This window comes from Mya arenaria, chromosome 12, assembly GCF_026914265.1.
Source record: "Mya arenaria isolate MELC-2E11 chromosome 12, ASM2691426v1".
NCBI lineage: Eukaryota > Metazoa > Mollusca > Bivalvia > Myida > Myidae > Mya > Mya arenaria.
This window is the reverse complement of record NC_069133.1, coordinates 54,167,350-54,181,514: the sequence shown is the minus strand read 5'-3', so window position 1 is coordinate 54,181,514 and position 14,165 is coordinate 54,167,350. Positions and strand designations below refer to the sequence as shown.

General features: G+C 32.3%; 1 protein-coding gene across 6 annotated transcripts in view; it reads left to right on the top strand.

Annotated features, from left to right (window-relative positions):
• The window catches only part of LOC128211193 (transforming acidic coiled-coil-containing protein 1-like), a 36,144-nt gene that overhangs the window by 8,636 nt on the left and 13,343 nt on the right, over positions 1 to 14,165 (top strand). Inside the window, exons 7-12 of one of the 6 annotated variants that reach the window (XM_052915661.1) lie at positions 4,765 to 4,819; positions 5,915 to 6,101; positions 7,137 to 7,208; positions 8,636 to 8,653; positions 10,756 to 10,833; positions 11,802 to 11,834. In XM_052915661.1, coding sequence (XP_052771621.1) covers positions 4,765 to 4,819; positions 5,915 to 6,101; positions 7,137 to 7,208; positions 8,636 to 8,653; positions 10,756 to 10,833; positions 11,802 to 11,834 — 443 coding nt within the window. The remainder of the gene's footprint in view (positions 1 to 4,764; positions 4,820 to 5,914; positions 6,102 to 7,136; positions 7,209 to 8,635; positions 8,654 to 10,755; positions 10,834 to 11,801; positions 11,835 to 14,165) is intronic. The other 5 variants (XM_052915662.1, XM_052915663.1, XM_052915665.1 and 2 more) reach the window with 5 other exon arrangements.

Sequence of the window (14,165 nt, the reverse complement as noted above, 5' to 3'; positions counted from 1 at the left end):
ATTCAAAAGCTCACAATAGCCAATATTATCATTTTGTATTCTTGCTTTCTTGAGGGCTTAAAAAACGATTTTATCATATCTCATAACATTTTCGAGATTTCTGCAAGAATAACAGCAGTATTTCTAAAAACATGCCTAAACCTACAAAGTGTAAATTCTTTTTCATCATTCAGTTATTGCGATAATTATGGTAGATGCCCTTGTGGAACCTGTCCCAGTGGTCACCTCTTTAATCAGACTGCTTGCCGCTATCGGCTGATATCTGACACCCACGTTGGATGCACATGGTCGCCACCCCTCAATACACAGGGGCTCAGTTTCCACGGATTATTATTTTGTCAATAATTACTTATTTACTTAAAGCATCCATTGGAACCAATTAAATCGGAAATTCGGATTTGTTTATGATTATTTATTTGTTTGTTTGTTTACAAAGTGACTGACTTGAAAAGAACTTCCACAATGGCTAATATGATGATTTTGATATGTGCAGTCTGACAATGAAAATTTTGCAAACTTTGCATTAACAATATTTGTCTTTTATTATAAAACCATTAAAATGATTTTTACAGCTCATGATTACAAATTCAATGTCCAATGAATGAACAGGGACATTTAATTTTTAAAATCCAGTCATATGCGGACCAGCTATATTTTAAGCCACTCGTAACCAAGCTTTACTTCTTAGGTGTCTCTGTTTGCAGACAACAGTTTTGAAAATCAGTGATTTTTTTTGCTTTCTCTGTGTGGCTGTATAAGATAAATGCATTGAAACAATAGCAACTCCAGAAACATAGACATTGAGATAAATGTACAAGAACTTGTTCGAGCTGACCATCCCAATTCAGTATTGAAACTGTGTTTTTGATACCCAAGAAAAAAATAAGTGAATCAGCTTATATTTGATAGTTTTCTGGAACTGAATCAGATACAATTGTGGGAAGATAGCTGGAACTGAATTTGCTACAATTAACTAGGAAGTTTTCCTGATCTGTCTCTACCAAGAGTTTGAATGATGAATGGAGTTATAGGTCCGTACTACGGGGGTTGGAGTGACTACTGTAAGGTCCAGCGGAGACTGTCATGGACCATGAGTGGATGTGCTGGTAAGATCGTAGATACTCGGCTTGTGTTGTTATGTATGTAGAAAGTATCATAAGCTCGTCTGTTTCTCAAAAAAAAGATAAGAAGGTATCGTCGAAACCATGGATAGATACTCTTCTTACATTGATAGCAAATAGATTTACCAGCCTAATTTTTTTTTATTCATATCTAGGCATAACAAAATGCCATGAAAGTTTTTTTTGTTGGTAGTAAAAAATAAAATAAAGACATATGTTCGACTTAATTCCTACATTGTTAAAGACAATAGTATACATGCTCCTTATTGCAATTCACAAGTGAATAGCAAGGGAAGTTACTCTGGCGGCTAAAACTTGTTGAGTAATGTCCCTTCGACTACTGAAAACATCCACATGGATGTTTCAACCAAATTATGGCTTAAAGTGATCAAGTCTGTATTCCTTTTTGATATTTCATATTCTCTCATTTCCAACGATGTCGGGATACATATATTACTTTGTTTCGTTGTTATCAAGGAATTAATCATTATTAAGCCAAAATCGCCATGCCTTGCTGTTTGTCTGCTTGTCTGTTTTCTTACATCGATTAAACAAACGTTCAGTCTTTGATGAATTACTTGTTTAAATTTTGTTCTAGCAAATTGTTAATGACAAAATGTTATAAGCATTCTAGATTTACCTTTAATTACAAAATATTTCACTTCAACTTATATACAATCATTCATCTTTTGTTCACATTATATTATTATACTTTTCACAAATTTTACCTGTTTGCTCGTAAACTATTTGTATGCTATAGGCATAATTGCCTGAATGCATTAAAAGTTGATGTTGTTGTTGTTTTCCAAGGGAAAAAAGGAGAAGTACAAACAATTTTAAGATTGAAGAAAATCACTGTGTGATAGCAGCCCATTCAGTGGTTGCAATCTTATTATTTATTTCATCATGCAGGTGTTCTTATTACTTACAGTTAAACTACATAATTGCAATTTAAATGATAAGGAATAGTTTTGAAAATAGGTATTAATGTTTCTTCCACAATTGACAAAAAAAAATTCCTAGAAAAACAACTGTAACATGTCACTGTTAACACTATCCTTGAAGGGCACCCTGGAGCAGGGTGTGCACCACTCTACCCTCAACCGTTCCCAGGATCAACTGGCATTGGTTCAAAATGTGTCCTTTATCAGGGTTTTTTATTCTTGTGGGGGGGGGGGGGGGGGTGACCTATAACCTTAAAATTTCACCAAAAATAAAATTCAGCTATTCTCAAACAACTTCTCCATTTTTTTTTATTTTTTTTTTAATTCTCAGCAGCATGGTGCATTGCCATGGTTAAACTACCTAGAATGAATCTTGAATGTTAATTGCATTGTGCCCAGCTGCCATTTTAATTGTTTTGTAAATTAAAACGAATAAAAACTATCTAAGGTAGACGGGTAGGCATCAAACTGGTGTATTTCATTCAATAACACAAACTTGGTATGACCTAAGGTGATGAAACTTGGTATGTAACAAGCTCATGTGGATTCATACCTTAAGAATGCATTTATGGCTGATATGGTCATTATAAAGTTAAGGTCACTGCTTGTGTTTTGATACCCAAAACTTTGATTTAAACCTCTTTTTTTCCAAAAGTACAAGTCAAAGTATGATCAAAGAATTGGTGTCAGTGTCGTTGTCGTCATAGTGAAAACACTGGTAAAATATTAAAATGAAGCTTAAAGTTAACATGTTAGCATTTCCCACAACTCTGACATCAAATAACTGTTGAGGTTAATGCCCTTTGCTGTGCTTTTGTTTCTATTTATTTGTTTTGCTCGCTCGCTCCATTTTTTTTGTGCAAAAATCTGAGGAACAAAACATTAATTTGGTGTTGCCTAGTCATTTAATGGAATTAATTTGCAATTTGATATACATATATTAGTTGTTTCTACAGATTAAGCCATTGTCTTGAAAGTGTAATGGCAGTTTAATCATGTTTGATCATAGTTATTAAATGTTGTTACTCTACCTTAACCACAATCAATGTTTTATCGCTGAAAATCTCACAAATTATGTCAATCATTTAATAGCAATTTAAGTGTAAACGTTGAGTTAACAGATTGTTGGACTCACGTTCAAAATCAATATCGATATATACGTCTATATTTGAAGATACTTAACTGACCGGGAGCACAATCTACTGTACAGTATTGTTCTTGCCTATTGGAAATCCTATGTATCTGGTGTAAGTTTCACTGTAATAAGCGTTTAAAGTCTCAATGTTTACAAATTGACATGGAATAGGATCTGTTTTATGTGTTTAAAGTGTTTAATTATGAATAATTGAACATATTTCTGGCTTTGTCTTATGAGAAAATTAATAGTTATAAATGTAAATTTTGGTTTAACGTTTAAAACGGAGCATTAGGTACATGAATGTGGAATATTTATACACTGAAGGTTGTTATATTTGCACTATTCAGCAGGAACTTAAAATCAACACACTTGTAAGTTATACTTAAGAGTTTCTACTTGTGGTAGTGTGATAATCATAGTCTTATGTATTTCAAAGAGCATTTATAACATTACAAAGCTGTAAAGTGTATTAATAAAACACATTTTTTTCTTTCCAATATTAGGCAAATAAACAGGTTTAATTTTCGTATAATACTTAATAGTCTACACAAATTAAGATGCTGAAGCTTTTCATAGAATATGATCCAAAGATTCTGAGGTATACATGTATCACCAATGTGTATGGTATAAAATAATACCAAAAAGGAGCACATGGAACTCAAAGGATTATAAGAAAATATTAATGTCAAGGTGTCAAGAAATTTGTAGTTTGTTTTTTTCTGGGATAAAACAGATGTGTCAGTGGTCTGCTGCAGTAAAGCATTTCTAGTATTGATCTGAAGCTTCTAACTGCTTGCTTAGTTGAGATCTGACTCACAGGAAGCTTATTGGGGAAAGTGTATGCAACTGTAATGGATTGGTATCGATGTTGTGATTTTACTTCTTACATATTATTATTCATATGCAAGGAAAGCTGTTAATTAAATGGTTGCAAAATACAGATATTGTGGAATTCCTGATCAAATAATAAATCATTAGCCTGGAGTATTAAAGGTATAATTCTGCAAGCCATCTAATATATTGAACAGTTGTTTGCTCCATCGGTCTGAACAAATATTGAAATTCTGACAACAGGAATGCTGTATGTTATTAAAGATTAATAACACTTTCCAGTGACTGTAGCACATCAATATTGTACCTTGAAATGAGGTATTTACTCTGTAAGATTTCCATTGTGATCAATTTTGCATAAAACATTATTATGTTCATAACATCTGAATGGCAAGTTCAATATTGTAATAATTAAAGCTAACTGCTGTTATCACTATGAGAACAATTTTTTTTCCTTCAAATGTTTATGTACATGACTGCAAAAAATGCTATGCACATCTGGTGGGGATCAAACCCATAACCCTATTCTCTGTGGGAAGAAATTCTAGACTTCCATGTCACAACAATACAGGGGAAAAAACAATAGCATTTAGTGCCATTAAACTGGGAAGCACCTCTATTTATGATAATTGATAAAAAAAAACAACACATGTAATGAATTTTCTTGTTTCCCAAATGATGTTGTCAGTCTTCTGCAAGTCTTCATTCTGATTGTTTGGTATATTTTCAGTTCCGGACAAGGTCACACCAAGACGGGTCTCGGAAGCAGCCATTCAAGGTCAAAGGTAACAGTCTGACTAAAATTTGTCATTTATTTTAATATTCATTGATGTTCTCTCTTTGTTGTGCTATTTTGATTAGGACCCATTTGGACATTATTTGTTGTTGTTAACAGTAGTGAGAGTGAGTCAACATAACACAATTATTCTGAAACTCATGAGATAACAGAAGCCTCAATTGCTAGTATGATCTGTAAGTCATAACAGTTGGTACATAAATCTTTGACAGAAGCTATGTCAGACAGTCACAAATTGGTCTTTGTTTTGAAAGAAGCATATTAAGTGCTGGTTTTTCATTTATTTATTTTTTAAATCACACCTTTGTTGTGTTTTTTTCTAGCATTGTTGTTTATATGCAACAAACAAGGTACTTCGGACAACGTTGAACAACAAATGAGGACACAGTTATGAGAAACCATATATTCTGAAGAACAATTTACTATGAAACATCCGGTATAAACAGAAAAATAAGAAACAAAAACGATGATATCATTTTCTAAGAAATATCTTGAGACCAAGAATGACGAACTAGAAATTGACCCCAGATGTACACCTAATTCAGAGCCATAGAAAACAAAGATATTTTATTTAAATTCAGCTAATTTTGTATACTTCTAATATAATTAAAAGACCTAATATTTACTATTTAAAAAAAACTTGTTGGATATCTCAACAGAACAGGAAGGTATGAACGCAGTTCAAAAGTGAGATCTACTCTCCAACCGATATCCCTAAACAAAATGCCTTGGGACGATTTACTGTTAGCATATTTTCAAACACTAGTTTTGATTACTTTGATGAATGTGTACTGTACAACCTTTGAAAGTTTTTTTTATTTGATGAACGCAGATATTTTGCTAGTCCATGTATAAAACATAAGTCATTTAGACTTAAAAACTTCTTCATAAATTATTGAAATAAGTTTGACTAAAGGAGTAGATTCACAAAGGCCCATTTTCAGCACCACATATAGATTTTAAACATTCATCATTATTGTTTGCGACTTTAAAGTGATGAAAATGAGCCTTTGTGAACCTGACCCTTAATTAATTTAAACACATGTACTTGTACATCTATAGAAACTTTCCTTTTTTATTCCAGTGAGGGGGACGATGATGAAACGTCGATGACTTCCCCACCCCCTCAGAAGCCTGCAGGTCGTAGCGTAGCCCGACACCCAGCATCCCGGGCCCTACAGCAACAGCTGAGTGAGGAAGGAATGAGCACAAGGGAGGCTACTCTCAATGAAAAACCACTCTTCATGCCAGGCAAAGGGGAGACTATAAAGGTATGGCTTTGTGAATTGAGCTTTTTTTGTTTTGTGAGAAATAATTTTTAAAAGATGCCCTAATGCACCATTTTATTTGTTGAGTCACATTGAATGGTTCATTAATGATTACTTTTTTGTAAATTAAATACTATTTTACAAGGTCATGTATAACTATAATTAACAAAATTACACAAAATGTATCAAAAAGGATAAAATATATTTTCCTACTTAATTACGATTATTCTTTCTGCTCTTCTAAAGTATCCTATTATCACAATATGCTTCCTTATTCTTTCATTCCTCAAAATGATACTGTTTTGGAATGAACATACTATGCCATGTGTTTGGTTAAACCTGATAAGCCATGCTCCCTGATCCCGCAAACAATGCATGCTTTGTAGAAAGCTTCAGCAGCTAGCTTACCCCTGATCTCAATGCTCTGTTTAATTTTGAGTTACTCTTTTCTAGAAAATTACAGAAATAACAGTGGACTAATGTTTGTGTTTCATAGTTTTTTTAGTTTTTTCATTTCGCCTTTATATATATATATATATATATATATATATATATATAAAAATAATTTGTGTTCCCTCTGACAATGGCTTTCAAACAGCTTTTTCTAGACAATTTATTTTGCAACAAATTTTCTTCATCCTGTGTAGATTGTTTCTTTTCTTTAAGTTAGTTTCTGTGCAGATTTGGCGTGTTTGTCATAATTCTAGGCATTTCCTTGCTTCCTGCCTGTTCCAACTTCTTACTTATAACTTATAACTAAAGCTTAAGAATATGATTATCCATATTTGCCTTATCTTAAACTTAATATTGTTTTGCATTACTCATGAAAAAATGATGCAGAGTTAAAATGGTAATTTAAGTTTTAATGGTAATTTACTAAGATTGGTTTCAAGTGATTATTAAGAGGAAGAGATTCTTTTTGGCTAACATTTTTTGTTTTGAATATATCGTGTGGAATACTGATGCTTGTACGTAAATCACAATGCTGTGGTTTGATTGACTGAGCTATTAACGTGTGTCGGTGTGCAATACTTGTAGCCGTATGTCGTCGGAGAGGAGCGGTACTTCGACGCACCCGAATTCCCGCAGGCGGGCCGTAAAGCTGCACAGGTAAACGGGACTTACAACACGTGCATTTTGTGCGTATGGCTGCCTCTAAACAGTTCTCCTGAATAATACTGTTATATTCCGTTTTTCTAATGGTGAACTTCTAAGAATGGATGTCGTTAATTTTTATCCCAATATATTTTATTACATTTGATAAAAAAGGAACACAAATTTAACGTTTCTTGTTATATATTTTTTACAATAACACCTTCTGTCATTTTAATCAGTTATATATATTTGTCTTAAGTTGTTAATTAATCGTTATTGGTGTGTGTTCAATGTTTTGTTCCATTACTAAACAAAGGAGAATTGTTGTCAATTCAAAATCTTTGCTGTAGAAAAGAGTGTATGACAAATAATCAGAATTTTTCATCTTTCTTTTCCCTTTTTCACTGTGGCTAATGTTCATATATATTATATTATGTACCAAGTTTCAAGTTTGGCTCTTTTATTAGTTTGCTATTACCCATAGTTATAAGGTTATTAAATGTAAAAAAACTTGTTTTACAAACAATGGCTATTATGGTATTTGATGCAAAAATAAGCCTGCCTGGTGACCCCATGTTATTTTGGTATCATTTCAAAGAGTATTGCTTACTCAGATAACATGTGTGTAAATTCAAAGTGCAATAAGACATTGTAAAGAAAGTTATTGCAATTTGTATTTTTGTTATTTATTTAAACTAAAACTGGACATAGAATATCATATTTTACTGTCTTTCAAGGCCAAAAAAGGGTGTTCGTAGTATATATATATCTTATGCTCCCTTGTTCTAAGGTCAATGTCACATTCTGGGGCATTTGTCACATGCTGTGACAGCTCTTGTTCGGTATCATTTCTACATATATTTTTTCTTCCCATAAAACCCTTTCAAATGCTACCTATATGATAAGGGGGTAACTTGGCGTTCGAAATTCACATAGTTGTACACCAGATACAATAAGACCAATGTACATAGTTACTATGGTAACAGATGTTTAGATGAATTGAACTTGAAACTTTGTATTTGTGGGAAATATCTTTTTTTTTCATTTCATGAGAATGTTGTAGGTTTAATACTAACAAAATTGGCAGTTATTTTTGCATTAATTATATATGTTCACTATTAAAGCAGTTTGCTAGCTGCACATTATAACAAATAGCCATGCATCTACATTTTAAATAAAGGACAATGGATATAACTTTTTAAAGTCTTATTCTGTCTCCTATGAAATGATACAAATATATTTGATCTGGCTTAAAAAAAATCATTGGGAAATTTAAAAAAACAACACAACCTTGTCTGTTTTTTCTCTTACACCTTAGAAAAACAAAAACAAATCTTCATGCAGTACATATAATTATTTATATTTTTGCTATACAATCATGTCTTTGTTATATTCATCATTTTCAAGTAAATTCTCTTTGCTATTTTACTTGCTTTCTATAGGCCAGGATGAGGGGCAAAGTATGAATATCAAGGGATATGGTCATGTGATGTTGTCATGTGATGTGAACATTGGTCATGTGATCATTGATCATGTGATATTGTTGGTGATTGCTTGTGGCTTAGTTTATTGTTATGGCCGTCTTGTTTGCTTTTTTTCACTTTTCTTGAGCACAAGGCTGAAAATGGTGATATGTATTCATGTCCAAATTTTAATTATATAAAGTAATTATAGGGCATTAGTAATATTTTTTTATCTAAATGGACTGTCTCCATAGCTTGGCAAAAACTTTTTGTTGAAAAGTTTTCCCGGGCAAAATGCATTTATTGTATTTTTTTCATAATAAGTAATACTAAATCTAAATTCTGAAAGCTTACAACATGCAAAAAAATGCATATTAATGTAAAAACCTGTCATTGAACTGTGTTTGTAATGATTGGCCTAAAAATAGAAGGCGGCGCATGCGCAGTTGACATTTACTCTTATACTTATCAGTACTATCATGTGAAAATAATGCAGATGATCAAGCTAAATTTAAACTGAGTTGCTTGGTATGTGCTTATGAGGTTGGAAAGAATATTGGTATATCTAAAAATACACAGTTAAATGCAGTAATTTAATGTGTTTTAAAGATGATATTGATGATACATTTGTGTGCCAATCTTATGATCCTCTTTATCACACAAATACTAAAATACTGAAATCTTAATGTCAGATTTTAAGGAATCTACACAAACCATTTGCAAGTAATTTTTCATAAAAAGTGTTGTTATTTTTCTATTCTCTAGACTGTTGGGGAATTGATATTCGGAGCATTTTTATCTCCGAACTAGGCCACATATAGTAATCACCTTTCCTGGTGCCTGATAGATATTATGACCTTCATGTAAAATGCAAGCAATATTCATTAATGGTATTGAGACACAGCATGGAAACATACCATGGATTCCAATAAGGTACCATGTTTGTTGTGTGCACAATATTCATCTTTCTCCCAGATCTCAGAGGGTTTACTTTCTTCAACAAAATAAACATTTTAGATGAATGAAACCTTATTTCCTTTTCAGAGTTCTATATCTTGTTCTTTGCCTTATATTTTGTAATGTTTTCTATTTGTAAAAATGTGCATGCTTTAGATTAGTGCTTGTCAGAGTAAAGAGAGCTTGTCTTTACGATTATGCTGTAGATTTTTGCTCGTCACAACACTGTCGGTAGCAGCTCACTGGTGTATAAGCTTTCTTGCATGCAGCTTAGCTTTCCTGTATTTCAATATTCCCATTTAGCCATATTTGTCCCAGTGGTTTCCTTTCCTTCTGGAAATCAATGGCTGCCATATCAGGACTGCTACAAGGTCTACAGTGAGGTTCACTCAGTCTGGGTTGTTATAATGGTTATCATGTATTCAGAGTGTCACATCACAGGATGTTTTTGCCCATAGTTGTTCATTTCTTATTTGAAAATTAGTTATTTGCTCTCTATAATAGTTCAATAAAAATACTGTGATATGTTACAAGTTCTGTATGACATGTATTATCCTTTTGAATTGAAAAAAATATTTAAGAAATATGATTATTAAGATAAGTATACTTTTGTATTTTTTAGATGAATGCAATAATTTGAGATTGCACTGCTAGATTTCAGGGTTTATTAATTTGTATTGTAATTTGGGATAATATTTCAACTTAAAACTCTTTGTTTAAAAAAGAAGCACTTCTTTTTAAGAGCAAACATTTACATCCTGTTGAAAACAAAGCAGTAAGTTTGCTTCTTTGTGTCTTATTTGCACTATATATCTTTGTATTTTATTTAACAAATATCTTGTAAGATAAAGCCAGATAGATTTTTAATTGCAATGTTTAATTGCAATAAGCAAATCATAGGTTTAATGACAAGAGTTTTGATGCATTCTCTTTTAATAAACATAATGATAGTATTTAATTTTGCATCATTCTAGACAAATAAGAAAAAAACAACATTTTTTACCATTATGGTCCAATTACAGGACTTTGCCTCTAAGCTAGTTTGAGCTTCTGGGCTTGGCCCTGCAGTGTTCATTGTATTATTGTTATGTTTTCCTCCACCAATTCACCAATCAAACAGCTTGTTCTCTGGTACATTGCAGGCTGATGGGGCGGGTGAGCGGATGTCGGGGACAAGGAAAGTGGGTGGAGAGAGTGACAACATAGTCCAGCTAGTACAGGTAGGGCTGGCCACTGAGCTGTTAACAGGCTTGCGGGACTACTTTTGTGGTTAATAAGTTAATGCTGGTTAACATGTCTTTTCTGGTGGGAGAAAACCATCAAGCTGTTTTCAACTCCATGTGCTCTAAATGGGCGTGCCATTATTGGGTCTACTTGTTCTCATTTCTTGTTTAAAAAGCTGAGGCATCTTCATATTACCATGTTTGAACATAAAGGACTCTACATTTTGTCCCTGATTGCCGATAAATATTACATCAAATTCATACTAAATATGTCTGTAAATAATTATAATACCCCTGTCTTAAGAATGCCATTTCCATACAATTAATGAAACATTTTGACTAATAAATATGAATTACATGTAAATGGCTTTAGGAAGATCCTGATTTGCTTCCTATCAATATAAAATAAAACAGGAGCATGGCTGACTCGAATGCACTGTTTTATTGCACCCTCAGTTAAGCTATGCATTGAAATTATAGCACAATTATAGTGTTTCTGTTCTTCTTTTATGAATTACAACTGTCCTTTTGCTATGCATCTGGTGCAGTATTTTCAAAGATTCTTTATTTTATTGAGGCTATTACATTCTAAGTATGATTGATGTTACATTTGATTATACTTATTTCATAGTTCCTTTGTGTTTTTAAGGCATGATATGCACTGGCAGTAATGTTTTAGACATTTTAAATGTCCAAGGTAAATTTGACCACATTGGTTTATATATATCACAAAGCTAAGGGGAAATTTCCTACAGCTCATCTAGCTAATGATCTATTTTATATAAGCTAACATTAATGCAGATTCTTGTTCATGATATGAAGTTCACATTTTTGCCTTTTGGCTGCATCTTTTTAAACTGTTTCATACATTATACCATATAGATAGTGTCCATTTCATCATATTTCTTTTTGTTTTATGTTTTTGTATTGCTTGTATGATACATGTGGGCTTATGTTATGTGTAGGACGTCAACTGTGATGATTATACCAGTGACCAGGTATTGTATAGTTGAATGTGACCTTGCAGTCTGCACACACTGCTGTTCTTCCTTCTGATTGGTTGGCTGATATAGAACTGGTGCTAGTGTAGGAAATACTGGGTATTTGGTTATAGCGTAGTAAATCTTTGCATATTTTTTGGAAAGAGAACTGAGTAGGGTGGAATATGAACTTTAATGCAATTTACAAATTAAATGGGAAATATTTTTTTGCATTAATAAAATAAAAAAATAGGTATCACAATTGGTTATGTGGCTTTTCGCAAAACTTATCAGCCAATCAGTCTTTATAAAAGTAAATTGATTGGATTGAATTAATTCAATGATTGTAATCTTTTCTGTGTTTTGAAAAAAAATAGTGGAGTTATTGTCATTTCCTTGGTGCTGTTGTCAGTATCATGCGAAATCTTTACTCTTACACTGGCTTAATTATTGGTAAATTATCTCCCTTTAATTACAGATAAAACCTGATATATGTTGCACACATAATATTATGTTTTTTTTCTATCAAAATTGCATTTAAAAGAGTATAAAAAACGCAACATTTATATAGCGTTAATGCATTATTTCAAGATCCAATCCATTTACTTGTACCTAGTGTTCTGTTGTATGTTTGGGCATGGTGGCTGTGATAAGGTTATTCCATATGGCACTGTCTAATTTTTTTACCAAAAATGAAACCCTTTTTCAGTTGATGTTAGATGGCACATGTAATTCTATGTTATTCATAAGCTCAATTCTATAATAATGTTGAAATAAAATGTAATTGATGTCATAGTAGGAAGTTATTGTAGCTATGATACATGGAGGTCAGAACAGAATGAATATATCAATGGAAATAAAACTGTGGCTTGTTAAAATAACTTCAATTTTCATACCATCACATATTTATCCTAGTAGACATGCATCCGATACAAGATACACAGCGTTCTTTTTTCTGGACATTTTCACAGATGCCAGGACCTTAATACAGCTATTCTGTTTGAAAACCATCAAATTGAGCTTGTTTCCCTGAATAACAACCCATCACTTACCATTTTGTCAAAGTTCACCTGCTTACTCCATTACTTTAAACCTTTATCAAAGCATACTACTCTCAGGTTACACACAACCAAGTTTGACTTACAAATTTGGAGAAGATTTTTAATGCCAGAGAGTGTGAAAAATGACTCTCACTGTGTGGTCTATTGGGACAAATATGGTATTAAAAGCCTGTTCAGTAATAATCTTACAATTATCTTGTGTGTCGTTTAAACTTTTGCATGAAAAACATATGAAATGCAATTTAACAGTTTGGATACAGTTGTAAAAACTGTGCATGTAAAAGATTATACGTTTATACTTATTAATCTGCCCCTATTTAATATCAAAGTATAAGAATGAATAAACATACCTAAATCTATTTTGTAATCTCATATGGGCATTTCCAGTAGCATTGCAAACAGGAAATCAGCCAAAACCCATTACTTTTCCTGCGCTAAGCAAACCTATGCCAAAGTAGCCGTTGTAAATGAACCCTTATAGTAATAATAATGATTATACATAAAAATACAATAAATGGTGAGAGATTCCTGAATTGTTTTCCCCCTAAATTTCCCCTAAATCAGCTTAGCTTATGAAGAAGAAACAGTTTTAGAAGGAAGTCTTTACATTATACTAATGAAACAGTAAGGCCACAACAAATTGAACATTTGTTCTACGGATTTTGCCAAAAAAAGGTAGGAGCGAGCGAGCGAAAAAAAAAATAAAAATACTTTTTTTTAAATTTAAGGCAAATCAGAGGCGAGCGAAGAGCGAAAAATAAAAAAAAAATAAAAAAGTTTATTTCTTACCAAATTTATTATACAATTATGTCAAGAAATGCTTTTCAATTACAAACAAAGGTTCTCAGTTATAAATGAAAAGGTTTTGATTGTATCACATGAAAATCTGTCTCAATATTAACAAATGGCAATGAGATCCAGTGCTTTACTATTAACTTAAATTTAAACATGGGTATATTGTAAAGACAACATTTCTCATAGTAACGTGCAATTATTCGAGGACCAAAAAGAAAACTATTGTATTCATTCCGTAACTTACTATCACAAAAAAAACATTTTAGACTAGTAAGAGTAATTCATCATTTGAGCATTTCCAAATATTGGGTCAGGTCTAAATTTGAACCTCTTGAAGCACATGATAAAATTGTAGTGACATTGACATTGCAGAAGATTGAAAAAGTAAATAAGACAGAGAACATTTCTAAAAAAAAGAAACACTGTGGATTGAATTGCGGGACAACATACTTGAAGCAGGATCAAAGAATTCTGCAAATGTGGCACCGGTTAT